The sequence below is a fragment of the Rhinopithecus roxellana genome, chromosome 6 (assembly GCF_007565055.1).
Source record: "Rhinopithecus roxellana isolate Shanxi Qingling chromosome 6, ASM756505v1, whole genome shotgun sequence".
NCBI classification, from domain to species: Eukaryota; Metazoa; Chordata; class Mammalia; order Primates; family Cercopithecidae; genus Rhinopithecus; species Rhinopithecus roxellana.
The window spans coordinates 49,543,367-49,568,179 of record NC_044554.1 but is presented as its reverse complement, the minus strand read 5'-3'; the positions used below and the strand labels follow the sequence as shown (position 1 = coordinate 49,568,179).

The following is a 24,813-nucleotide window of genomic DNA, read 5'->3' as shown; positions in this document are numbered from 1 at the left end:
ACCAAGGCAGGAGAATCATTTGAACCTGGGAGGTGGAGGTTTCCATGAGCCAAGATTGCACCACTGCACTCCAGCCTGGGTGACAGAGTGAGACTCTGTCTCAAATAATAATAATAATTAAAAATAAATAAAATAAAATGCTCAGTGAATAATCAACCAAACTTTTAAAAGCAAGGAATGGATAGGACATCACTATCTTCATATTACAAATGAAAATTTTGGTGCACACAAAGATTTTGTAACTTGGTGAAGGTTATAGAATGAGATCAAAATGATGATTTTCTAAGAGTTCAGTATTCTAGTCCCTACTCTTGACAAATCATTATGAGTGTTGGCACTGACCAGGATCTTGTCTCTCATTCCGTGTTATTCCCATCCCATTCCCATATGCCCTCCTTGCTAAGAACGGTAGTCCTAACCTACAGGTGTATTCCTGTGTCATTCTAGGAGCAGCAGCGCTGACTGGTGCCGTGTCCCACACAGTCTCCACAGCTGTGATTTGCTTCGAATTGACGGGTCAGATTGCTCACATCCTGCCCATGATGGTGGCTGTTATCTTGGCCAACATGGTGGCTCAGAGCCTGCAGCCCTCTCTCTATGACAGCATCATCCAGGTCAAGAAGCTACCCTACTTGCCTGACCTTGGCTGGAACCAGCTCAGGTCAGGGGCACTAGATGGAATTAGTTCAGATCTGATGGGGAGAGTGGGAGGTTCTGAGGCTGAGATAGAGCTTAGGGCTAATGTTTGGAAACACTGTTTTAAATTATTATTATATTCTCATGCATTTAATAGGTATTGTGAGTGACTGAAAGTATGGCAAATCTTACGGGAGGAATGGAAGGGATAGGTATACGGTGGGGCTAACCCACCACGCTTTCTCCCTCCATAGCAAATATACCATCTTTGTTGAGGACATCATGGTACGTGATGTGAAGTTTGTTTCAGCTTCTTTCACATATGGGGAGTTGCGAACCCTGCTCCAGACCACCACAGTCAAGACTTTACCACTGGTTGACTCAAAAGGTCAGTGGGAAGGAAGGAAGCAGACTCCAGAGCTGGTGACCTGAATAAGTGTCACAGAGAGGTAGAGGAGGCCCCGTGGTGGGCGCTTTGTCTTTAGGGGCCATCCAATGTGCTATGTACAAGGAAAGAAAAATTAAGCCATACACAAGCACAAAAAGACAGTTAAAAATCCAATTAAAAGGGCTGGGTGTGGTGGCTCATGCCTGTAATCCCAGCACTTTGGGAGGCCGAGGTGGGCAGATCACCTGAGGTCAGGAATTCGAGACCAACCTGACCAAAGACAGGAGAAACGCTGTCTCTACTAAAAATACAAAATTAGCTGGGCATGGTGGCGCATGTCTGTAATTAGAACCCGGGAGACGGAGGTTGCAATGAGCCAAGATCACATCATTGTACTGCAACCTGGGCAACAAGAACGAAACTCTGTAAAAAAAAAAAAAAAAAAAAAAAAAATCCCACTAAATACAGTCAATTCTCATAATTCATGGTAGTTACATTCAATTAAGTTTTAAGTTCAAATACTATACTGAACAATTGCTCCTAGGAAAAATACAGGCCTGGGTTCCTGTGAGTCTCTGGTCACATTTCCATCAACCAATCAATACATAACCTTGTTGTATGTGTGTTTCTGGTAAAGACACCTTATTTCATAGATATTGTTGATTAATTAATATTGAATTTGTGGCCAACGGCACTGTAACCCTTGCCTGAATTAAGCTTACTTAACACACATATTTTCTCAATAAGGCCCATCACAGCCTTCTTGCACTAGGAACAGTAGACAGCACTTTGACATTATATTTGGTGGCCATTTTTAGCAGCAAAATCACCAACACAAAGCACAAAAATGCAAAAAGGATGGCATTAAATAGACTACAAAATGAGCACCTGTTTACAATGTGAAAACTGAAACAAGAAGGTAGAGCACTGCTTTGTTCAAAGCACTGCTTTGTTCAAAGCACTGCTTTGTTCAAAGCACTGCTTTGTTCAAAGCACTGCTTTGTTCAAAGCACTGCTTTGTTCAACTTCAGCTGCGAACAGGGGCATCAGGCAACTAAAAATCTTTGTTGCTCTATGTATGCATGTCTGCGAATTACACTGAAAGCACCTCTACTATTGGTTTTGTGTTACAAATATATTTTAGTGACTAGCTGAATTCACAAATAGGGAATCCATGAATAATGACAATTAATGTAAATCCCATAGCTTCTTACATGGTTCCATTTGATGCTTAAGTAAGTCATGCTTGTTCTTTAATGCCCAACTTATGGAAGAGTTCTCTCTCTCTCTCCTTCCTTCCTTCCTTCCTTCCTTCCTTCCTTCCTTCCTTCCTTCCTTCCTTCCTTCCTTCCCTCCCTCCCTCCCTCCCTCCCTCCCTCCCTCCCTCCCTCCCTCCCTCCCTTCTTTCTTTCTTTCTTTCTTTCTTTCTTTCTTTCTTTCTTTCTTTCTTTCTTTCTTTCTTTCTTTCTTTCTTTCTTTCTTTCTTTCCTTTCTTTCTTTCTCTGTCTCTCTTTCTTTCTTTTTTTGACAGGGCCTTGCTCTATTGCCCAGGCAGGACTGCAATGGCAACATCTCAGCTCACTGCAGCCTCCATCTCCTGGGTTCTAAGTGATTTCCCTGCCTCAGTCTCCCGAGTAGCTGGGATTACAGGAACGCACCACCATGCCCTGCTAATTTTGTATTTTTAGTAGAGACGGGATTTCACCGTGTTGACCAGGCTGGTCTCGAACTCCTGACCCCAGGCGATCCACCCGCCTCAGCCTCCCAAAGTGCTGGGATTACAGGCGTGAGCCACTGCGCCTGGCTTGAACTGTTTCATATGGAGGAGTGAATGGTTTGTAGTAAACAATAATTTCACATTTCTCTGCCTTCACCATCCTTTGACACCTCATCCTGCTTTGTATGATTTCTTATTGTCGTTTAAGTATCTATATCTTGTCTTCTCACTAAGTGGGCATTCCTTGAGAATAGAGTCTATGAATTCTATATACCCAGAGTGCCTTGTTATAGGTATCTACTAGATATTAAATGAATTCTTTCCTAATGTTTGAATTAGTGTAATTAAGAAAAATTATGTAGGGCCATTTAGAGCCATTAAGATTGTTAGTTCTGATTTCTGATAATCAGAATATCCAAATTTCTCAAATTAGAGTAATTCAAATATTTCCCCAAATCTCAGATACCTTCCACGTTCTACAGCAGAGGCTCTTTATTAGAGCAGGGGCACAGCCAAGAAGTGAGGGGCAAGGTTTTCATAATAATGACTGAGACCTAACAGTAGAATTCATCTCCATAACACTGCTGCGATGTCATGGCCTTAAAACTTAATAAAAATGTTAATTATAGTAGCAGAATTTCCATAATCATATAAAAGAATCTTCTCAGGAAAAGTAGGCATTTTGTTTTTATCCTAGCAGGGTTTTTTTTTTAGACAAAATCTTGCTCTTGCTGTCCAGGCTGGAGTGCAGTGGTGCGATCTCAGCTCACTGCAACCTCTGCCTCCTGGGTTCAAGCGATTCTCCTGCCTCAGTCTCCCGAGTAGCTGGGATTACAGGCGCCTGCCACCACGCCCAGCTAATTTTTGTATTTTCAGTAGAGATGGGGTTTCATCATGTTGGCCAAAGCTGGTCTCGAACTCCTGACCTCAGGCGACCCGTCCACCTCGGCCTTCCAAAGTGCTGGGATTACAGGCGTGAGCCACCGCGCCCGGCCCAGGTTTTTTAAGTGATGAAATGTCAGATACAAAGGGGAGAGTTCCCTTGTTTCCCTTCTTCCACGGAGAGATATAATGTTTGTATTGCTTATAGAGTTCTTTCAAAGCGTGATTCACGCCTCAGCTTATTTAAATGGCTTCTCATGTTTCTTTTTATTTGGACAGCATTGGTTAGCCTACTTAATTATCAGCTCACCTATCTGAAATCTATATAAGGCCTCATCAAAATAAATACAAATTAGCCCAATTAGTGCTCTACCAATTGGAATTGGCCGCGTACCTGCGAAATGGATGAAATAAAAGGGATTGAGTGAGGTTAATCTTGCTGGATTCTTAAAATGAGTTTGTAGGAAGCTGAGAAAGATATGGGGACGGGGGGCGGGGTGGCGTTTCTCCTGTTCATTCTCAGGGGTGCGGAGCGCGGTGGTGCGGGAGGGCTTGGAGGGGTTGCTCAGGCAGGGCGTCGATTTCCCTCAGATTCAATGATCCTGCTGGGCTCGGTGGAGCGGTCGGAACTGCAGGCCCTCCTGCAGCGCCACCTGTGTCCTGAGCGCAGGCTGCACGCGGCCCAGGAGATGGCGCGGAAGTTGTCGGAGCTGCCTTACGACGGGAAGGCGCGGCTGGCTGGGGAGGGGCTCCCCGGCGCGCCTCCAGGCCGGCCCGAGTCCTTCGCCTTTGTGGATGAGGATGAAGACGAAGACCTCTCTATGAAGAGCGAGGTGACCGCGCCAGGAAGGGCCAGGGAGTGGGATAGATCAGGGGCAAAAGGAAAAGAGTCGTCTGAGCTGGGCTGGGCTTGGGACAGGGGTAGTTTCCCTGAAAGTAGGGGAAAGGCTGGTAACTGAGAAAGCCAGAAATTCTGGGTCAGGTACCAAAGAGACGAGTGCCTCTGGGTCCAGGGACTAAAGAAGATAAGGTTGCAGATGACGGTCTCCTCGACAATTCAAAGGGATATAGGAATTTCTGAACTGGGGAGAAGAATAGAGTTCGCTTTCCCAGAACATCCACCGACTGGTAAAGGCAGTGAAGGCCCCACCCAGGCAGTCTCTGTTTCCAGGCTGAGATTTCTTACTCTTCCTTACAGCTTCCTCCTTCCCTTCCTCTCAACCCCTCTACTACTGCCCCTCTGTCCCCAGAAGAACCCAATGGGCCTCTGCCTGGCCACAAACGGCAGCCGGAAGCACCAGAGCCTGAAGGTGACGCTCTTCCCTCATGCACCCCAACTCATGCCTTGTGGATTATCTCTGGTCACTTGGACCTGACCTTGACCTGCATGCAACTCCTATGTGGTGTGGGGTCGGGGGTGAGGCTGGGGGATTGAAGGAGGAAAGGGTTCTTATTCATCAATTCTCCTTGTTACTGTCCCAGGGAGTGGGAGCAGAGGGTGATTTAGGACAGTGGAAGAGAGGGTGAGGTACCTGGGAAGTGCAGCTCTTTGGAGGCAAGTGTCAGGCACTGAGTGGGGCCCCTGGCCGTTTCCTGTTGCTTTGTGTCCATTTCCATCCACTCACCTTTCCTCTCAGGTCAGAGACCCTCCATCCTCCAGTCCCTGCTTCACTGCCTGCTGGGCAGAGCTCGCCCCTCAAAGAAGAAAGCAACCCAGGTGAGGAGATGTGTTTGGGATGCAGCGGAAAGGGAGCCTACCCTTGAAGAGTGAGAAACCCATGGTTCTTAAATCAGGAAGGCAGAGACCCCACCAAGGAGGAGGAGTTTAATCATATGGAAGGGATGATTAATGGAAAGGAGGCATCGGTGGTCCTGGCCAGGGAGGGATGGCTATTGTTTCATTGGGAACCACATGAACCGTGGGAAGAAAAGGGAAAGAACTTGGGCCTGTGTTTTTCTTCTCTAGGATTCCACAGATTTAGTGGATAACATGTCACCTGAAGAGGTGAGTAAGGGAAACCAAAACCTGGGGTAGATTGTTCTGTCAAATGAAGATATTGCTAATTTGTTTCTACCTTCTTTATTGTGTTGTCATGAAATAGAATGTGATCTAGATGGGAAGTATTTTGACAGGATGGAAATAAGGATGATTATGGAGAGATTAATGAGTGTGTGATGGGACATGGAGGTGTTCTCGGAGGGACACGTTATTTCAGGAGAAAAACTTTGAGCCTCCATGAGTAAATGGGGCCATGGTGCTAAGATGAGCCCCAGATCTTTTAGAGATTATGGACTTTCTGGATCAGGCAAAGCTTTAATGGAGGTAAAATGTCACCAGGAGGCTGGCACTAAAACAGCAACATGGAAGAAGAACATCAAAACTAAAATGGGAGGCCGGGCGTGGTGGCTCACGCCTGTAATCCCAGCACTTTGGGAGGCCGAGGCAGGCAGATGACTTGAGGTCAGGAGTTTGAGACCAACCTGGCCAACATGGTGAAACTGCATTTCTACTAAAAATACAAAAATTAGCCGGGCATGATGGCACACGCCTGTAATCCCAGGTACTTGGGAGGCTGAGGCACGAAAATCACTTGAACCTGGGAGGCGGAGGTTGCAGTGAGGTGAGATCGCACCACTGCACTCCAACCTGAGTGACAGAGCCAGACTCCACTTCAAAAACAAAACAAAACAAAACAAAACAAAAGAAGAAAAGAAAAGAAAAAGGAAAAAAAAAAAACCCAAAATGAGGAAATCTGCCCCTGGTGGAGGTTACTGTGCTGGATTGATCAGAGCCCTGAGACAGTGAACAACTGGAAAATGCTAGGCATTGCTACTGGGAAGAATTGAAAAAGGAAGAAAATAATGACCATGGTGCCTCATGGGGACAAACAAATGCCTACTTTCCTAAAAGAGGTGGTTATCCAATCTTCAAGAGAGAAAAGTCAAGCATTCTGAATGCACTTGGCTGTGAGGAGGGAACAGAACGTGGAATAGTGATTGGAAGTAGGCAGCTGAACGGTCCAGATCAGAACATACCAAGGGGTTGTGGAGAAACAACAACAAAAAATCCACTGGCAACTATTCCATATGGTAAAAGAATGCACAGTTTGCTGCAAACGCTGAAAACGTAAAGCTTGTAAAGTATGAAACTGACAAAAAAACACAGCGGATAGGATTTTTAAATAAACATCTTATTGGATATCCGGAATATATATGTGCTGACAATGAGAAGCATTACAGGGTTGGAGGAAGGTGTTGTGAGTGACAAGAGAGAAGGAAAACCTTCCCCACCCCTCAAAACACACACACACTTCTGACAAATGACTTGTGAAAAACTCAAATAGATGATCACAGAGGGAAAGGAACAACTATTCCTTCTGCCCACAAGCAGAAATCAGAAAGGCCATAACTGCAATTAAGGAGTACTTTGTTAGGTTGCTCAAACCAATAATAATAAGCTTTTCTTTTTTTCTTTTTTTTTTTTATTTAATGCTCCAAAGATTGAAAACCAGCTAGTTTATCAGTGTGGCTATCAAATGACCACTGGAAATAAAGTGTAGCCAGGGATTAAAAATAAGACAGACCATCATTTCTAGCTTATGTCTTTCCCAGAGAGGACTTCAAGGAGCTACCAACTACCATGTGACCCACTGAGACATTTTAGAGGGATAAGATCCAATAGGAGTTGAAATTCAAGATATTTTGAACACAATTTTCAGACCAGATGATACCCTTGACAATATCAAGATGTTGATATTGACCAAAAAACAGTATGGGGGCAGTATGGGAATATTGAAAGATTCAATTATATGTTGCCAGAAGTCCCTACTAGGATTTGTTTAATTCTGCATACTCTGGAGTACACACAGAGCTCTGTTTCTAACTGGTACCGAGCTTATTCAAGTAGTGGAACACATCAGCCTCAACAGCAACATCCTGCATCCCTTGGGCAAAAGCTGGAGATGTACCTGGAATACAAACAGCAGTCAAAGTTAGAAGCCCAGCTCCACCAATTACTGTGTAATCCTGGGCAAATGACTTCCACACTGTGCCTCTGTTTCCTCATCTATAAAGTGAAGATAATGATAGGGTTATTGGAGAAGAGTAAATGAGCTAAGACGGGTATGGCAATTAGAATAATGCTTGGCAAAGAGGATGTACTTGATAATCATTCACTGAAAATGTTGGCGTGTTATTTTTAAGGAAAGGCAAAAATGGAACGTAAGGCCACAGATAATCATAGAAAAGACCAAGAGGACGGGATGGACCAAACCATTTGGCAAGGTCTAGCCCCCATCCTATATCTAAATCTTCTCTACAACACACCTGCTAAGTGGTCATCCATCCTATGCTATGTAACCCTGTGTAATCCATTAGTCAGGAAGATGAGAGTATAGAGGAGGCATGATTATAATCCAGAAATATCAGGACAGGACAGGTGGAGTGAGCATCACTATGGGCTACACACTAGATCCTAAATCTATATAATGCCCTTTGGTGATGTTCTCTGAAGTCTGAGAGGTGTAGATTTGGACAAATAGGAAAATAGAGTTCTAGATCATTCAGAGGGTACTGACTGAAAAGAGATTTTAGAAATGTTAGAAAAATGTATGAGAGCCAGGTATGTAATGGATTATTTGGACTCTTGGGAATTTTGGTGTGCATATCTAAAGTCAAGAGGATGGTTGGCCTTTGTGCCTTAATGCTTCTGTCATAGACAAAAACAAACAAACAAAAACCGGCTTTGCTCAAGTCAACTAAGTGCCATGAGGTCCAGTATAGCTCTTCAGTTTCAACAAGTGCTCACCATGGTTCCCTGCATGAGAGGTGATGTGCTAGTTTCTTCACAATATACAGCAGCCAATACCACATAACACTCAAGACAAGTGCAAAGGTAAGACAAATGCCAATACAGCAGGAAGTATGGCCAATGTCATTTCTGAAAAGGTGAGACCAGCTAATACTATGAGAATTTAAAAAAGGGGAGAAGCATGTCTGATTGGGAGAGTCAGGAAATACATACACTGCAGGGACAGGGTAGGGCAGGTAAAGGAACTCCAGATGGTCAGAACAGCAAAGACAAAGGGGAAGGCGTGTTTGAAGAGCAGAAAGCAGTCTGGTTTGATTGGAGCCCCACATCTTATAGTAGTAGTGGAAAATAGATGGGAAAGATAGTTTGGGAATAACAAATGTTTGGGATGCCAGGGGATGGGAGAGTTGGGGCCTAGAACAGGGAGGGATGTTCTGGGTACCTGGGGGTTGCAGGGTAGGTTGGGGGTTCCTGATGAGGAAGGGCAGAGAGGCTCTGTTCCCGGGAAGAAGGAGGAGGGCCTCTGATCTGGGGGATCTGTGATCAGTTCTTGCATGTTTCCAGATTCTGGGCAGGGGTTAGGAGGGCTGTTTGGGATGAAAATCAGGTATCTGGGGTGAAAGGAGGTTCCGTGATTTTCGTGACTTTCATCCTCTGGCTGACAGATTGAGGCCTGGGAGCAGGAGCAGCTGAGCCAACCTGTCTGTTTTGATTCCTGCTGTATTGACCAGTCTCCCTTCCAGCTGGTGGAGCAGACAACCCTGCACAAGGTGAGTCCTTTGCTGACTGCTCAGGGCTGCGGGGAAGGCAGGAGAGCTGTGGGCCAAGGAACATGCACTGACCTGTGCTCTTTATCCTCAGACTCACACCCTGTTCTCACTCCTCGGCCTCCACCTCGCTTATGTGACCAGCATGGGGAAGCTCAGGGGCGTCTTGGCCCTGGAGGAGGTAATCACGATGTGTCCCATTTGAGCAACAGGAGGGAGGCTGGGCACAGGATAAGGGGATGCAGGGAGGACAGAGGGGATATTAGCATCTCAGAAGTCCCCTCAGATTCCCTTCTCTATTTCTTTTTTTTTTTTTTTTTTTTGAGACAGAGTTTCGCTCTTGTCACCCAGGCTGGAGTGCAGTGGTATGATCTCAGCTCACTGCAACCTCTGCCTTCCGGGTTCAAGTGATTCTCCTGCCTCAGCCTCCCGAGTAGCTGGGATTACAGGCACCTGCCACCATACCTGGCTAATTTTTTGTATTTTTAGTAGAGATGGGGTTTCACCATGTTGGGCAGGCTGGTCTCGAACTCCTGACCTCAGGTGATCTGCCCGCCTCGGCTTCCCAAAGTGCTGCGATTCCAGACGTGAGCCACCAGGGCCCGGCTCCCCTCTCTATTTCTTATGCGGAGATTGGAGGGGGTAGAGGAAGCAGCCAGCCGAGGTAGAGGAGACTACAAAGCCCGTTATGGCCACAGCCCTGAAGGGAATGGAATTCTCCACCCCAGATGGGGCCCATGTGATCTTCCGTAGATAGTGTGGGTTTGAGATGGGGTTCCAGGCATGAGTCACTGTTTCTCGGGGATGTGCTTTGGGGAAAGCTGTGGAAATAGGGCAGTGGGGGGATGTGGCTGCAGGTGGTGACTAGGAAGGAAGAGTTCACCCAAGGGTCTGAGTCTGGGCAGGCGGATCTTTTGTCACGCCCCTTTTCTTGTCCTTCTTCTGTCTTCTTTCTCTGATTGTTCCTTATTGTCTGTTTCTTTTCTCCCCCTTTTGCCACTCTGTATCTGTCCTGTTCTTTTCTCCTTTCATCGTATCTGTTCTTTTCTGTTTGTCTCTCACTGCCCCCATCTTTTTTCTTTTTCCAACTTTTTACCCTCTTTTCCTTTCCCACTGCTCTTCAGCTACAGAAGGCCATTGAGGGGCACACCAAGTCTGGGGTGCAGCTCCGCCCTCCCCTTGCCAGCTTCCGGAACACGACTTCAACTCGAAAGAGTCCCGGGGGACCCCCACCTTCTGCAGAGAACTGGAACCTGCCTGAGGATAGGCCTGGGGCCACTGGAGCAGGGGATGTGACTGCTGCCTCCCCAGAGACCCCTGTGCCATCCCCTTCCCCAGAGCCCCCTCTCTCCCTGGCCCTAGGCAAGATAGAGGGTGAGCTGGAGGAGCTGGAACTGGTGGAGAGTCCAGGGGTGGAAGAGGAGCTGGCTGACATCTTGCAGGGCCCCAGCCTGCGATCCACAGACGAGGAGGATGAGGATGAACTGATCCTTTGACCCCCTCCCACGACCTCCTCATAAAGACAGTCCAGAGGCCCAGTCTGAGGGTGAACTTGTGTGGGGCAGGGTGCATCCTGAATGTGGCGAGGTCATGCCACATTCCATGCCTCTTTCAGGAATTTTTTTAATGTGATAGTGATAGTCTTAAAGGAGGAATCAGCATTTAGGCAGGGAGGAGCCTTGGTCAATTATTTCGACTATTCTCCCCATTCCCAGCCAGGCAGGTGGCCCTAACCCTAGCAAAGCACCCCTGATATTCCATGGGGCTTCCTGAGTGTTCCTGGTATGCAGGAAGGGAATCCCCTGCCTCTCTCTGCCTCCCGCCCCCCCGCAACAATTCCCCAGTGCTCTTGTCCCAGTACTGTGCTATCTGTGCCTCAGTGTCTACAAGAGGTGGGGTGAGGGGAGGCCCAGAATGACTGTGGCCCTGTAAGTGCCATGTTGGAGGAGGGGATGGGACCATCCTATGGCCTCAGGCACTGACCACCCCAGAATGTGCCTCCGGGCCAGCCACAGCCGCTTCTCTTGGAGCCCTGCGCTGGCCCACATCCGCTCCTGCAATCTGCCTCTGACCCCGATGCGTCTCCAGGCCAGGCCGTGACTAGGGCACTGAGAGAAGCAGGTGCCCTGTTGCCCAACAATCGTGCCCCCATGGTGTCCGCTGACTCCCTCTGGCAGAAAACCTTCTATTCCACAGCACAGCTTCCTCGCCCTCCAGTGTCCAGGTTACTCCCTAGGAAACACATCCTCCCTCTCTCCACTGTAGTTATTGACTTGTCCTGCCAAAGGTCAGCTCTGCCCTGGAGCTGCTCTAGCCAGGGCCTCTCCTGCCAAGAATCAGGGCTCAGAGCAGCTAGGTCACTGGGTCACTCAGACACCAGCCCCCTCTTAGACTGGTTCTTGAGATGCCTCTCCTAGGGGTGGAGAGTTAGGAGCTAAGCGTCAAGATGGCAGGGCTCTTGAGTGCTGCCTGCACTTGGGACAGTCACATTTTCATCCTCCCCAGATCAGCAGCAGGAAGCCTGGCTGTGCACTCCATTAGCGCGTTTTCTCTACAAAGGGAGGCCAGGTGTTGTGAGCATCCCCAAACCCTTGCTCCGTACCCAAGGTTTTTCTCCCCAACCTTGCCATCCCGTATGCCTTGCTTAATTCTGCCATTGTGCCCCCACTCCGACATTCTCCTCCTTTGCCTCCCCTGTTCCCAGTCTCCTCCATCCCCCAAATAAGACAGTCACAGTCAGAGGATGCCACCATGTTCTGTTTAGTGTCATTGAACACAGCCTGTAACCTTCTCCAGCATCACATCCCTCCTACTTCCCAGGCCAAGAGAGACGCTGAAGCCTGGGTAGGGGACTGGCAGTGGGCATTTGAGCCCATGCCCTTGTGTACATAATCTATAGTATTTATATATATTGATATAGAATTCTCTCTGTAATATATGTCATAGAATCTCTCTTGGGCCTGGGGTGGGAATGTCACATTAAGAAAACATGCTAAGACTGGCCATAAAAATGGATATTTCCCAGACCTGGAAGATGGTATGTGGGATGTATAGGTGAGGTCGAGGAGAAGATACTAAACTCATTCCCCAGGATCCCCGCTTCAACACGAGGACAAGAAGGAAGGTGTGTGGGGGTGGAGGGGGCAATGGAGGGGAGGAATGGAAGATTTGGATTTTCATTTAATAAAGTCATTTGAAAATGAAAGTGCACCCCCCCCCAAAAAAGAAAATCATTTAGCAAGAGCAGTTTCATTCACAAGAATATAAAAACAGCCCTGTTCCAGGACTGCTGTAAAACGTGCTGCACAGCCTTAACCCCAAAGGAAAAGCCACCCTTTCCCACCCCGCAACAGCCTCTTCCTGCACATGCCCCTCCCCACCCCCTGAAATAGGCGATAAGCAACCCCCATGCACCCTGCCCCCAGCACCAGAAGAGTCCTAAGATGGTCCCAGGCCAGCTCCTCAGTCTCTCTCTTCAGAGCGGGTGGGAGCTCCTTGCAGAAGACAGACCCCCACCTGACTTCTGTCTGCAGCAATATGCCAGCACCCTGGGGACACCAGGTTCATGTATGAACCCTGCTAGAGTCCTTCAGACCTTTAGTCATCTTTTGTCAGGGACCATGTGGCTTCCTTGGGAAAGGGAAGGAGGAACGAAAGCTGCTGTGATCTACCTTTCCTAACCCCCAGGCCTGAGCAAAAAGGAACTGTTAATGAATGAACGCATTCAGTGGGTGAGATGTCCACTGTGGTCTGGGGGGATAATATGGGCACTGAGAGGATGAGATGACAGGAAGAGGTGATGTGGGAATAGCGCACATTGGAGAAGGTGAGGAACCAGGGACCCCGAGGAAGGAAGGTCACATGAACATGCAAAACCCCAGGGCTTGCAGCAGGAGATGGGTGGGGAACAGCTGCCAGGGCGGGCATGCTAGACCACCTCTCAGAGTTCCTGGAAATGAGGTCCTGGGACACGGAGTTAGCACATGTTAGCAAGTGCAAGAGGACTCTTCCCCTGTACAGGCAGGATTCAGTTCGATGACTGCACCTGCCTTGGCTCACCTTGCCTAAGCCCACGTTTCCTCCAAAAACCATCCTCAGGATAACCATTGTCCCCCTTCCAGAGAAGACACGGAACCCCCTGCCCTGCTTGCATCCCAGGAGCATGTGTAGGAGAGTATGAACTTGGTGGCAGAACAGGATCAGAGATGGACAGAAACACCCCAACTCTCAACTTCCTCATTATAAAATAATAAGTTCCAGGACCTGGGGGTGAGGGCAAAGTTTGTGCCCAGGGTTGGGAGAAGACGACAGTGCTCCCTTCCAGCAGGGGATGCAAGTGGTAGAACTCCTGACAGAGTGTGGGTAGGACACAAGCCTGGGAGCTGGAGCCTTGGAAGGGCGTGAAGAAAGAAGGAGATAGGGCAGTGAGCCTCTTAGGCCTCTCTCTCCTACCCAAACTCTGCCTGCGCCAAGGGCTGGGGAGGGACTACCCTGGCAGTGGCAGGGCCAAGTGCTCTCCAGCCCCACAGCACCGCTGCTTCGCTCCGCCCATCCTCTGCCTGTGCTCTTACAGTAGTGCTGGGGTGCATATGCTGCTCAGTCCCCACCAGCATGGATGCCAAGTGTGGGAGGGCAAGCTTGTGTCTCACCATACACCATCCTGGAAGGAAGAATCCGTGAATTTTCCTGTCTTCCTCCGGTAGGAGGCCTGGGGAGGCAGGGAGGACAGCTGTGAAGCTGTTTGGGAGTCCTGGGAGGAGCTGAAGAAGGGGCAGAAGGTGCCGAGTGCCCACCCTGGCCCTCAGCTGCAACCCTGACTGGCTGAGGGAGTGACAGCACCGGACTCCTCCCTCCACCCCACTCAACCCTGAGTGCCCAAGAAGTTATAAAAATGTAGAAAAGGCAAAGAGAAAAATGTAAACAGCTTCAGAGGACAGGGGTGGATGGGGGGAGACAGCCCTCATGCTCCCCCCGCTGTTGGCGACACCTGCATCCTGCGTTGGTGTATCCAAGATGGGTGTCCCTGCACCCTCCTCAGGGCCAGACTCCGGGAGCAGGGATGGAAGAAAGCTGAAAGGGAAGCAAGAGCTGGAGCAGCCAGCCCCAGCTGGGTCTTTTCCCAGATCCTTAGGATCCTCCTTTCAGCCATGGGATATTCAAGATCCCAGAGCAAGGGGCTGTGTTTGTTCTTGGTCTCCTCAGTGACTCTCTTGTCTCTGGGCAAGCCTTGATAGAAAGAACCACGTCTGTGCCCCCTGTAGATCTCAGCTGCCACGTCCACCTCTTCCTCGACTCCTGATCTCAGAAGCCAAATGACCCGCTGAGGCAGCCTCTCCACCCTCCACATGGATGTGCCCTTCAGGCAGCCTCCCCTGCGCCTGTCCAGCCATGTCCAACAGCCCCTAAGTTCTGTTCTCTCAGTAAGGATGAGCTGGGGCCACAGCCAGAGAAAACAGAGTTGGGAAAAGCAAGAGTGAAATGGAGAAAGGAGGCATTCAGACAGCACAGTTACGGCTCCTGGAAGACGAAATCGGGGAGTGAAGAACTGCGATCCAGTCTTGAGCACAGCTGCACTGCCCCCGTCCTCAGGGTGCACACACTGGAGGCTTTGTCAGCACAAACCCAGAAGCCCGCAGCCCAGGTCCTTCTCCATAGCCACATCAAGCTCATGGCCATCTAGTTGCCCAGGTCTCAGTTCCCAGGCCTGTGGGTTTCTAGAGTGTAAGCCTGGATAAAATCCCATCCTGGTCCTCCATTTCCGGGAGAGGACTGGAAGCTCCTGGGTTCCCCAATGTTGTCTGCCCGGTTTCAGCTGTACTGCTGGGGGGAGGGAATGTATGGGTCACAGCCATGGCCCTCAGGTGGGAGTGGAAGGCAGGGCATTGGGGGAGGAAGCTAGTTGTTGGTCTCGCCTTCCTCCTCATCAAATGACTGCACACCTGAGGATGTGACGTCAGACACCTTCCGGCTGAGAGCGGTAGACATCTCAGGGTCTTCTCTTGGGGAAAGTGACTCCAGATCCCGGCATCCTGCATCCTCTTCCTCCTCAGGGGCCAATGGCCTCTTCTCCTCCTCGGCAGGGCCTCTTGCCAGGTCCACCGCACCTACCCCTGGAGCCCAGTCAGTGTCTCCCCCCAGCAAAGGTGGAGGCTCCAGAGCAGAGTATCCTGAAGCCGGTTGGGAAGGTCCCATTTCATGCAAGCTGGGTTGTGAGTCATCAAATGCAGGCCCAAGATAGGATCCTGTGGCTGGAGAGGCAATGAGGGACTGATCGCTGGCTTCCCAGGCATCTGACGACCCCAGACAGTACATACCCTGGGACACGTAAGAGTGAGGCCATCCATCCATGGGGGCTTGAGCCAGGGCATCTGGAAAAAGAATCCTGGGGGTCAGTGGGGTCACAAAATGTCAAGGGCAGGAACGACAGCACAGACAGCACAAGAGACAGCTAAGAGACAGCACAGAGAACCGGGAGTAAGACACAAAGCCCACGGGGAGGAAGGAAGACAATGGGAAAGCCGAGATGGACAAGGAAGTCTTAAAAGAATGGAGCTGAGTGGAGGCAGCTGAGATAGTTGGGGAGGCCTTTCAGGCTCCAGAGGTTGGATTCCGGAACATCTCTCACCCTGACTCTCCATCAATTCCTGGTAGTTGTCACTGTAGTTACAGCCCAATGGCTCCTGGGTGGAGTTCACACTCATGTCCTCACCATCCATGGAAGACCAGGCCATGAGTGTGGCCTCAGAGATAGCAAACTGCTCCATGACACCTGCGGGAAGAAATGCAACGACCACAAAATACCTCAGGAAATCCTTAGACACGTGCGTGGGGTAGGAAGACATCTTAGTGCAGCATTGTTCAGTAGAAATACAGTGCAAGCCACTTATATCATTTTAAGTTTTCCAGTCACCACATTTAAAATTAAAAAGAAACAGGTTAAATCAATTGAAATAATAGAACTTATTTAATTCGATATATAAAAAGATTTTCATCTCAACATATAATCGAAATAAAAGTCATTAGTGAGATATTTTACATTCTTTTATTTATATGAAGCATTTGAGATCCAGCTGGTATTTTACACTTAAAAGCACATCTCCATTCAGAAGAGCCACATAGCAAGTTCTCAATAACCACATGAGGCCAGTGGCTAATGTACTGGACAGCACAGCCTTTGTGTATGTCCCCAGAGAAGGGAGTATTGTGGGGGACTTCCTAAAAAGTCAGATTTAGGATTCCTAGGGGAAAGAGTTAGGGGTCTTCTGGTGAGATATCCTAAGAGATTCAAGTTCGGGATTTCCAGAAATTTATCTTTGGAGGTTTTTAGGAATTGCAATCTAGAGAGTAGATTTCAAGATCAACAGAGAGCCCCAGGAGAGCATCATGGGCTTGTGGGTCCACCATGATATAAAACTGGAAGTTCAAGGGATTGGAAGGAAAAGGGGATGGGTAGACTTGAGGATCCCTATTCTAGTCAAATCCATGAGTGCGTTCAAGCTGGTACTGCTCCTGCCCCCCCACCCTACATGTTTGTGACCCTCTTCACTGATATTTCTCCTCCCACCCATATCACCAACACAACGATACTTCCTTTCTCTTCCAGACCTATCCCTTTCTAGGCATCTTATTTAGAGCTGCACTAGGGCTTGGCCACTCTTGTAGGCACATTGCATGCCTGTTATCAGACCTACACTACTTTCCTGGAATTAAACCTCTTCTGTAGGCCTCCCATCTCCTCACACAGTTCCCTTAATCTTCTAGTGGCTGTCACAAGTAATGAGTCTAGTAGGCGAATTCATGACTCGAAATGCTAAGCGGCAAAGGCTAAAAGAGATCCCCAAGGTCTTTCTTTCTTTCTTTCAAAGACCAAGGCCTGCCCATTTTTTTTCCTGCACTTGAGGGAGTTCAGGGTTTGGACAGTCTCATGATGAGGAGAGAAGGCATCTGGGATGGGTGAACCCACAAATCCCCATCTAATTCCACTGATTTTCTGAGATGATTATAAAATATGTTTAAGAGCACTTATTTGAATTAGCACATCAAAATATTTAGAATTAGAGCTGTTTGGGAAATGTGAATCCATGGTCAAAATATGGATGGAGCTAATTCTGCCACAGGGGATGAGGTTGGAGGCCATCCACCTCATCCTGAAAATGTGTCTCTTGAGGCTTTAGGGTACACGTACCTGCTAGAAAACGTGCCTCCTTCTCGCCATCGCTGAGGTCGGAGTAGGCATCCGTATCCCTGCGCACGGCCTCATGGCTGTGTTGTGGCTGAACAGCTGGTGTCTTCCCCCAGCCCTGCCACTCAATCATGTGGGCCACCCGGCCTTGCCCCATGGCTGTGGGCTTTGTCACATGGTCTTTCATGCTCCGTGAGATCCCTACAGGGCCAGACATTTCCCACATCCTCCAGAATATCACACAGTACCCATAACCAGACCCTCCCCATTCCTCCCACGGCAGCCCCATGAGACTCCATCCCACTGGGGCAGGCTCCCCTAAGGACTCCATAGATAGGGTGGTGGGGGGAATGGCCTGGAAGATGGGAGGCTTGACAGAAGGGTGAATAGGTCAGGGTGTGAGGATGAGGGTCTTCATCAACCTCGAAGGAGCAGGGAGACTGAGCCAAGGAGTCTGTCAGCATTATTTTGTCTGAAGGCATTCCTACATCGGGAGTCTCACCTGAGAACGACGACTTGGCCAGGGCCCCAATGCCATAGGCGTTAGAGTTTCGCTTAAGCTTCGGAAGAATGGAAGTGGTGTCCTCCATGGAGAGCTGGGATGGGAACGTGGGAGGAAGGGCAGAGAAATAAGAAGGTACGGGCGTGCTTTATACTTGGAGAAGGTTCATGGTTTCCAGGAAAAAGCATTTGAGCTAGGGCAGATGATAAGGAAAGCTACTATACCCAAGAGTCCCAAGGAGGGATATACCCCCAGTGCCCTGGGAAGCTGGGGCACAGGTTGAGAGTGTGAAGGCTCACAGTGCCTGTTGGAGCCAAGGAATACCGTGCTCGTTGGAAGGTGCAAGGGAGAAGATAAGGAGGAGGAGTTCGGGAGGATGGGGAGGTCTGGGGGCAGCTGCACTCACGTTGATGCCGTCCCAGGAGAAATCAGTTCGAGTTTGCTGTGAGGAGAGAGGAAAGGGAATGGGCATCCCAGTCACTCGCAGGAATGCAAGGAAGCCCCCTTCCTCAGAGGGTCTTCCACGAGTGCGGGATGTGAGGGCTTTCCTGAGGTTGACACCACTGACTGGGTTCTCCGTGTGGACTGCTTGGCATGTGCTGTGAGAAATGTTCTGTAGAAGTGTCAGTCTGAAGGAGTGTTTGGGTTGTTGCCTTGGAATTGAGGAAGTGCAGGCAGCTAGAGACTTGGGGTGGCTGAGTGAGGTCTCACCTCAGTCGATGGCCGATGAAGGCTGCTCCCGTGCAGTGAGCTGGTGCTGTCCATGTTGATTTGATCGACATCCTTCAGGCCCTTCCAATCCACTGCAATCACCTCGTTCCCTGAGGGGGCCAGAAAGTTAGCTGCCTGCCCTCACCTCCCTGTGCAGCCGAGGTGACACCCTGGGGTCAGCCCTTCACACTCCTCCCTTACCCCAGCTGCCCATTTCTTCTTATATTCCTGCGCTCTCCAAATTCTAGGAGAGACAAGTGGTAAAGCTGAGCCCAAATATCCAGTTTTAGCTCAACCAAGAATAGCTTACTCAGAAAAAGTGATATATGGCCTTATTTGTTGTTGTTTATGTGGAGGGGTCAGAGGGGTCAGAGGTTTTATCAGAAAATCAATTCTTATTCCTTCCTGAGGACTCTTGGAGGGTTTCTGTATGGGAGCTGGGCTTTTTCTCTATTACAAGTCTATAGGTAAGGGCAGAACTGCTCTAGTGAAGGGCTTTTCTCTATGCTTAGGGTGGCAGGGATGTGTCTCCCACTGTGGGCCCTTCCTAAGAGTCCGTGGGTCTGACTGACTGGAAGAGGACTTCCTGGGAATTGAGGCAGGAGTTGGATAGCAAGGAGCTGGGTGTGTCCTCCCAGAAACAGTGCACAGAGAAGCCAAGGATGACCTGGAGGCATTCCACCTGACTGTGGGGAGACAAGTGATGGATTAAAGTGGAGGGAAGGTGGGGAGCACAAGGAGAAAAGAGAACTTTTTAAAATAGGAATTAAGAAAATAGGAATTCAAGTCAGAGAGAAGACAGAAGATGGTGGGAGGGGTGGACAGGGTCTGAGGGCTGAGTGGGAAACTGCAGGACCCAGGGGAAGGAGGGTCCTTGTTAGAGCCGGGACAGAGCTCCTGGTGGAGGGAGACTCCTGGACTGAGGGCAGGATGGTGCTTTGGGAAGTCTTGGGAAAGAACTGCTTGGGTCTTCGTAAAGGGACTATTCAAGCATCAGATGGCTGCCTGAACCATCTGACCATACAGACCCTCTATACTTACGAGGTTTTACAATTGTGAGTTTAGAGGTCGGCTCCATTTTTGGGAAGGGGAGCATTGAATGGGGCTGGGCACGAGGAGGCGTTCCGCACATCAGCAGGGGTGGGGGAAAGGAAGGGGCTTGTGGTGAACTGGACTGAGGAGGGAGGACCCTCCAAAGTTGGCCTGCTCTTCCCTGGGGCTCCGCGGGGTGGTGACTGGGGGAAAAGAGAAAAGATGGCCCTCGGGACACAGCAGGAATGGGGCAGGCGGAGAAGAGCCTAAGGAGAAGGGAGACAGGGGAGGGCAGCGGCGGGGGGAGAGGGGAGCGGGAGGTGGCCTTTGTGGGAGACGGAGAGCTGAGTCAGAGCTGTGGGGGGCAGCGGGGAGGGAGAGAGCCAGGGAGAAGGGGTGAAAGCAGAGGAGGAGGGGGTATCCATGGAAATAAACCGGTCTCAGGGAAATCAGGCCTCTGGAGAGTGAGTTTGTTTGCAATAATAATACGAATTATTCTCTCAGCCTGAGGTCACCAGGAGGTGTGGGCGGGAGAAATTGGGAGCTGGAAAGGGGAAGAATGGGAGGGGGGTGGGAGAGGGCTGGATGAATTCCTGAGCGGCGAGAGTGGAGTGGATGCCTGGGTGGGGGTCTGGGGAGGTAGCCAGGCAGAAGCTGGAGGGAGAAGGTGGATTAGGAGGCGCCTCTCTTCCCTCCCCGCGTCAAAGGTAAATAAAGAGCCTGCCCCGCCCCGCCGGCCCCCGCTGACAGGTGCCGGCGGGTCCCCGGCTGCCGAGGCAGGGCCGGCCCCACCCTCCCGGGCCGCGGGCTTCCGACCCCTCTCAGCGCCTGGAAGCCCCCACCTCCTCCCCGCGTCCCCCAGCCCCTTCCCTCCACCTGGCCCTGGCCCGGTCCCTCCGGGCGTGGAACCCGGGCTCATCCCGCCCCCGCCCCAGAGGGAAAACGCACGTGAACAAAGCGAATCGGAGGAGGCAGGAAAGACAGAAAAAGGCAACGGAGAGGGAGAGAGATGGGGCAAAGCACCCGAGCCAGATGGAGGCGGCGGCGGGGGGTGGCGTGGGGGGGCGTGCGAAAGAGACTCCGGGCTGGCGCGGAGGCCGGGGGTCCTTCGCGGGGGGCTGCTCCGGAGTGGGGAATGCGAGGAGGCGCTGGGGACGGTGGAGCAGAGGTGGATGGCCTGGAGGGGCAGGGATGAGGGGACCGAGCGTCGGGCCGAGCGTCGGAGGAGAGGAGAGGAGGGCGATGGAGAGGATGGAGAGGACCGCGCCTGCGGGAGGGCGACGGGGAGAACGAACCGAGCCGAGCGGGATGGCAGCCCCGGAGGCACAAGAGGAGAGCGGGCAGGAAGGAGGGACAGAGGGACCGCGGGCGGACGGAGGGAAAGTGAAGGAGCTAGCAGGGCAAGGCGGGTGCGGAGCGGGGCGCCCGGACGCGCGAGGAGAGGGATGGGGGAGGGGGTGGGAGGGCGGCCCGGGGGGCCCAGCCCTGTCCCCGCCCGGCCGCGGTACCCACCCACAGTCCGGGAGCCGATGCAGCCCATGGCTCCGGGGGCCGCCGGGCCGGGCCCTCACCGACTCGGGGCGCGCGCCGGGGGGAGCACCGGGAGCCGCGCCGCCGCCCCAGCCGCTCTGCAGCGCCGCGGCTGTCTCCGCTCGGCTCCGCTCCCCCCTCCCCTCTCCATCCCTCCCCACCGCAGCTCCGTCGCCGCCGCCGCTGCCGCCGCCGCCGCCGCCTGGCTCCCCCGCCCCGGCTCGGCTCGCCGCGGCCGGGGAGGGGGCGGCCCGGGGATTGGCTGCGCCCCACGCCTCCCCGCCCCTGCCCCGGCCGAGCCGCGGCGCTCCCTCCGGGATCTGGGGCCCCCGCCGCCGCGCCCCCCTGCCTGCCCGTGCCCAGCCCCTTTCCCGGGGCTCTCGCCTGGAGAACCCCAGCTTGGGTTTCAGGAGCAGGGGCACGAACCCAGGGCCTACCCCGAGGTTCTGGTTGATGGATTTTGCGGGCCGGGGGCAGGGGATGCCCTGAGAGGAAGGGGGGGCGGGGGCGGTGGTGAGAATAAAGCCGGGCCGAAGGGCCTTTGGCCACCAAATTCCGCAAACACTTGTTTTCTTCCTGGGGCCGCATCTGGGACACACACAGAAACGTGATTGGACACAGCTTTGGGCTCTGCGTTTCAAGTGCGCTATTTTGTCCACCCAAACAGAACGTGAAGTCTTTGAAAGTGGATCGTGTGGGCCACTTCTCTATGCTCGCTGGACATTCAGGGGTGGGTGTGGGGATATGCAGATAGTCGAGCTCCAGGCCTGGTTGGGGATGGGAGAGTATGACGAGGATAGTTTATTCGCAGTAGACTAACAACAATGTCAGGACCCGAGGCTGGCTAGAAGACATCGTCTTGAATCCAATTTAACTTTCTGAGACGTGGTCTTCTCGGACAAATGAAAGCAAGGCGGTCCCGAAGCAGCAAAGAGAAAGATTGGCCTCTGGCTCGTGGGACGGGGCCAGGTACATACCTCAGGCCCCATGGGGAGGAGATGAAGGTCTAAGTTGCAAGGGTTAAGTGAGCACTTTGGTTACAGCAGGCAAGAAGTGGAGTCCAGAAAAGATGTTTGAGAAAGGACAAGGAGACCTTTTTGTCTAAGCTGTACCCAGAAAGCCGAAGGTGTGAGAGAGTGGGCAGGCGGGCATTCACAGAAGCAAGTGCCCATCCAGGCTCTGACTGCACCTCGCCGACTTTTTGGTCCCTCCGAGGTTGCAGAGAGAGAAGGCAACGGGCCAGGGGTCCCTGGTGTGGGCTCCTAACAGGGAAACTAAGTCTTACGGATGTAACTTTGTAACCTTTACATTGTGAGTGGAGAGCTACATCCCATGGGGCGGCAGATGAAGATGTGGGTGAAGACACTAACAATTGAATTGCAGATTGGGGAGATGGGATTATGGTGAGAGAATCCATCTTTGGTGTATGTGCATGAAGAAATAAACCAAATCTACATCTATAAAACCGCGGGAAGGAAAGAGATAATAATCAGTTGCAGGTATGCTTAGATTTTAATCGTTTAGTGTAGCTTGTGGCAGGATCTGCTACCTTATTTCAACAGTGGAGAGAATTAGAAAGCATTTTCTTTTTTCATATCTATCATTGTTCGTTATATAAAAGAAGTATCAAATGGTTTCTGCTCTCATGGAATATGCTGTCCAGTTGCAAAGGAAAGAAGATGGAGAGATGATTAAAAAAAAAAAAAAAAAAAAAAAAAAGAACAAAGAGCCTCCATTATTCTAGTTGCCCACACATCCCTATTATTTGAGCAGAGAAAACACGACAGGGGACTGACCAGGTAATGAGGCAATGGACCACATGGCCATTATGCTCTTGCCTTCCCACCTGAAACTTCTGTCTCCTTATGGCTCTCCCTGAGTAATACATATATTTATATATGACTATGTATCTCTTACTGTGGTCCCAACTTGAATGCAAACCCCTCCCCTTGGTCTCCTTAACACAACTATATAAGGCTGCATTTATCCAAATGATTTAACACGAGGGATTCCAGGTCTTGGAGACTCAGTCCCATCTCTCATTCTGTCTTGAAGGTATTTCCAGTCCCTCCCCGCTACCCACACACAAAGAAGTAGAATATTCTAGGCACATTCCTGGCCAGCTTCCTTCCTGCTCCCTGCAGGGCTTCTTATACAAAGGTTCTGCTACTTCTCACTAGTTAGGGCCATTGTCCCAGTCTCCTTGCCATCTTCTAAGCCAAGGCCAAAGATCCTAGTTCTAGTATGAACTGGAACAACCCTTCTTGAGGACAATTTGACAGTACTGATAAAAAAAAAAATCTTTAAAATATCCATCGCTGTTGTGGTTGTTACTGAATTGTCATACGACTATTCCCTTTATAGGAATATTCCAAAGAAATAAAAATAGAATGTGGACAACAATTTAACCACAGCACTCATCAGAGCACTGTTTACATAATAAGGAAGGTTATACACAACCTATACATTCAAACTTGGGGATGTATTAAATAAATTATGGTATATGTCCATAATAGAATATTAGGCAGACATTAATAATATTTTATGACTGCATTTGTTGACATGGAAACTTGTTCATGGCCTATTGTGACACTGTAAAACAATAGGCTATAAGAATTAGAGTATACCCATTTTTCTTTAAAAATTACACACAGGCAGTCGCCGTGGCTCACGCTTTTAATCCCAGCACTCTGGGAGGCCAAGGTGTGCAAATAACTTGAGCCCAGGAGTTTGAAAGCAGAGGGCAACAGGGTAAAACCTTGTCTCTACAAAAATTACAAACTTAGCGGGGTGTGTGGTGCCAGGTGCCTGTGGGCCCAGTTACTCAGGGGGCAGAGGTGGAAGGATTGCTTGAGCCAGTGAGGTCGAGGCTGCAGTGAGCCAGGATTGCACCACTGCATTCCAGCCTGGGTGACAAACAAATTACACACACACACACACACACACACACACACACACACACACACACACACATTCCTCCTGTCTTGTCGTTCTTTCCATCCCAAGTAGTTTATGGGAAAGCCTATGTAAGTCTCTGCCGCCACTCAAAGGTTTTAGTTCGACAATGAAATCAGTATATTAACCAGTTCATTTCCAAAGTCTAAAAATACAGGACTTTGGCAGAATGCCCCCACTGTGGCGCTGGCACTTCCTAACCCTTCCCCTTTGAGACACAGCCCTAAGGTGAGACTACGCCTTCCGTTCTCTCTGTTGTTGCTGGTGTGTGTTCCTAATCTCCTGTGGATAGTTCTTGGACAAAAGGAACCAATCAAGTTCAGCGACAGTACTATCTAAAACTGAGATTCTTGTCCCAGGACCCATGGACAGAACCCAGAGTCTATAACCGTGGATGGGAAAAAATCCATTTTTACATTCAGTCACTTGTAACTGGAATTCCCCATTTACATCAGTTATACAAGTAGACAGAAAACCACAGTAGTGTTTGAGGTATTGTATCATACTGTGTCTTAATCACCAATAGAAGTCACAGATGTTTGTATTACCTGAAGATTTTTTACAATATCCTTTAATGTCCATCACTACTTTGAAATTATGGTAGTATTAAACCTGCCTCTACCTTTTCTGATTTAATGCTTCTATAAAATGAAGCAGATGTATTATGATATCACAATTTTATAACTACATTTTGATATAGT

General features: G+C 50.1%; 2 protein-coding genes across 9 annotated transcripts in view; one reads left to right on the top strand and one right to left on the bottom strand.

Annotated features, from left to right (window-relative positions):
* Window positions 1-10,908, top strand: part of CLCN1 (chloride voltage-gated channel 1) — a 36,778-nt gene extending 25,870 nt beyond the window's left edge. The window contains exons 15-23 of the mRNA XM_030931985.1: window positions 448-661; window positions 891-1,024; window positions 4,215-4,456; window positions 4,822-4,933; window positions 5,261-5,340; window positions 5,590-5,628; window positions 9,099-9,203; window positions 9,295-9,381; window positions 10,325-10,908. Coding sequence (XP_030787845.1) covers window positions 448-661; window positions 891-1,024; window positions 4,215-4,456; window positions 4,822-4,933; window positions 5,261-5,340; window positions 5,590-5,628; window positions 9,099-9,203; window positions 9,295-9,381; window positions 10,325-10,696 — 1,385 coding nt within the window. The 3' untranslated portion in view covers window positions 10,697-10,908. The remainder of the gene's footprint in view (window positions 1-447; window positions 662-890; window positions 1,025-4,214; window positions 4,457-4,821; window positions 4,934-5,260; window positions 5,341-5,589; window positions 5,629-9,098; window positions 9,204-9,294; window positions 9,382-10,324) is intronic.
* Window positions 10,909-11,944: 1,036 nt separating this feature from the next.
* Window positions 11,945-21,316, bottom strand: FAM131B (family with sequence similarity 131 member B). Of its 8 annotated transcripts, XM_030931893.1 has the most exons (8): window positions 21,140-21,277; window positions 18,596-18,705; window positions 18,291-18,326; window positions 18,109-18,188; window positions 17,885-17,978; window positions 17,386-17,583; window positions 15,826-15,969; window positions 11,945-15,568 (listed from the first exon to the last, which is right to left on the bottom strand). In XM_030931893.1, the coding sequence occupies exons 5-8, from the start codon at window positions 17,970-17,972 to the stop codon at window positions 15,096-15,098; spliced, it is 903 nt and encodes a 300-aa protein (XP_030787753.1). In that variant the 5' UTR covers window positions 17,973-17,978; window positions 18,109-18,188; window positions 18,291-18,326; window positions 18,596-18,705; window positions 21,140-21,277; the 3' UTR covers window positions 11,945-15,095. The 8 variants fall into 8 exon arrangements, with proteins under 8 accessions (XP_030787753.1, XP_030787749.1, XP_030787754.1 ...); XM_030931889.1 differs by lacking the exon at window positions 18,109-18,188 and having other exon boundaries at window positions 21,140-21,316; XM_030931894.1 differs by lacking the exon at window positions 18,109-18,188 and having other exon boundaries at window positions 17,885-18,077.
* Between the last annotated feature and the right edge of the window lie 3,497 nt (window positions 21,317-24,813).

What these genes read in the sequence shown, in the direction of transcription:
- FAM131B (XM_030931889.1), bottom strand. Translation starts at nt 21,167, where the DNA reads ATGGGCTGCATCGGCTCCCGGACTGTGG. An exon ending in CATCGGCTCCCGGACTGTGG is followed by an intron (nt 18,706 to 21,139) that starts GTGGGTACCGCG and finishes TGGCCCCCTCAG; the next exon opens with GGAACGAGGTGATTGCAGTG. An exon ending in GGAGGCACGTTTTCTAGCAG is followed by an intron (nt 15,970 to 17,385) that starts GTACGTGTACCC and finishes TTCTTCCCGCAG; the next exon opens with GTGTCATGGAGCAGTTTGCT.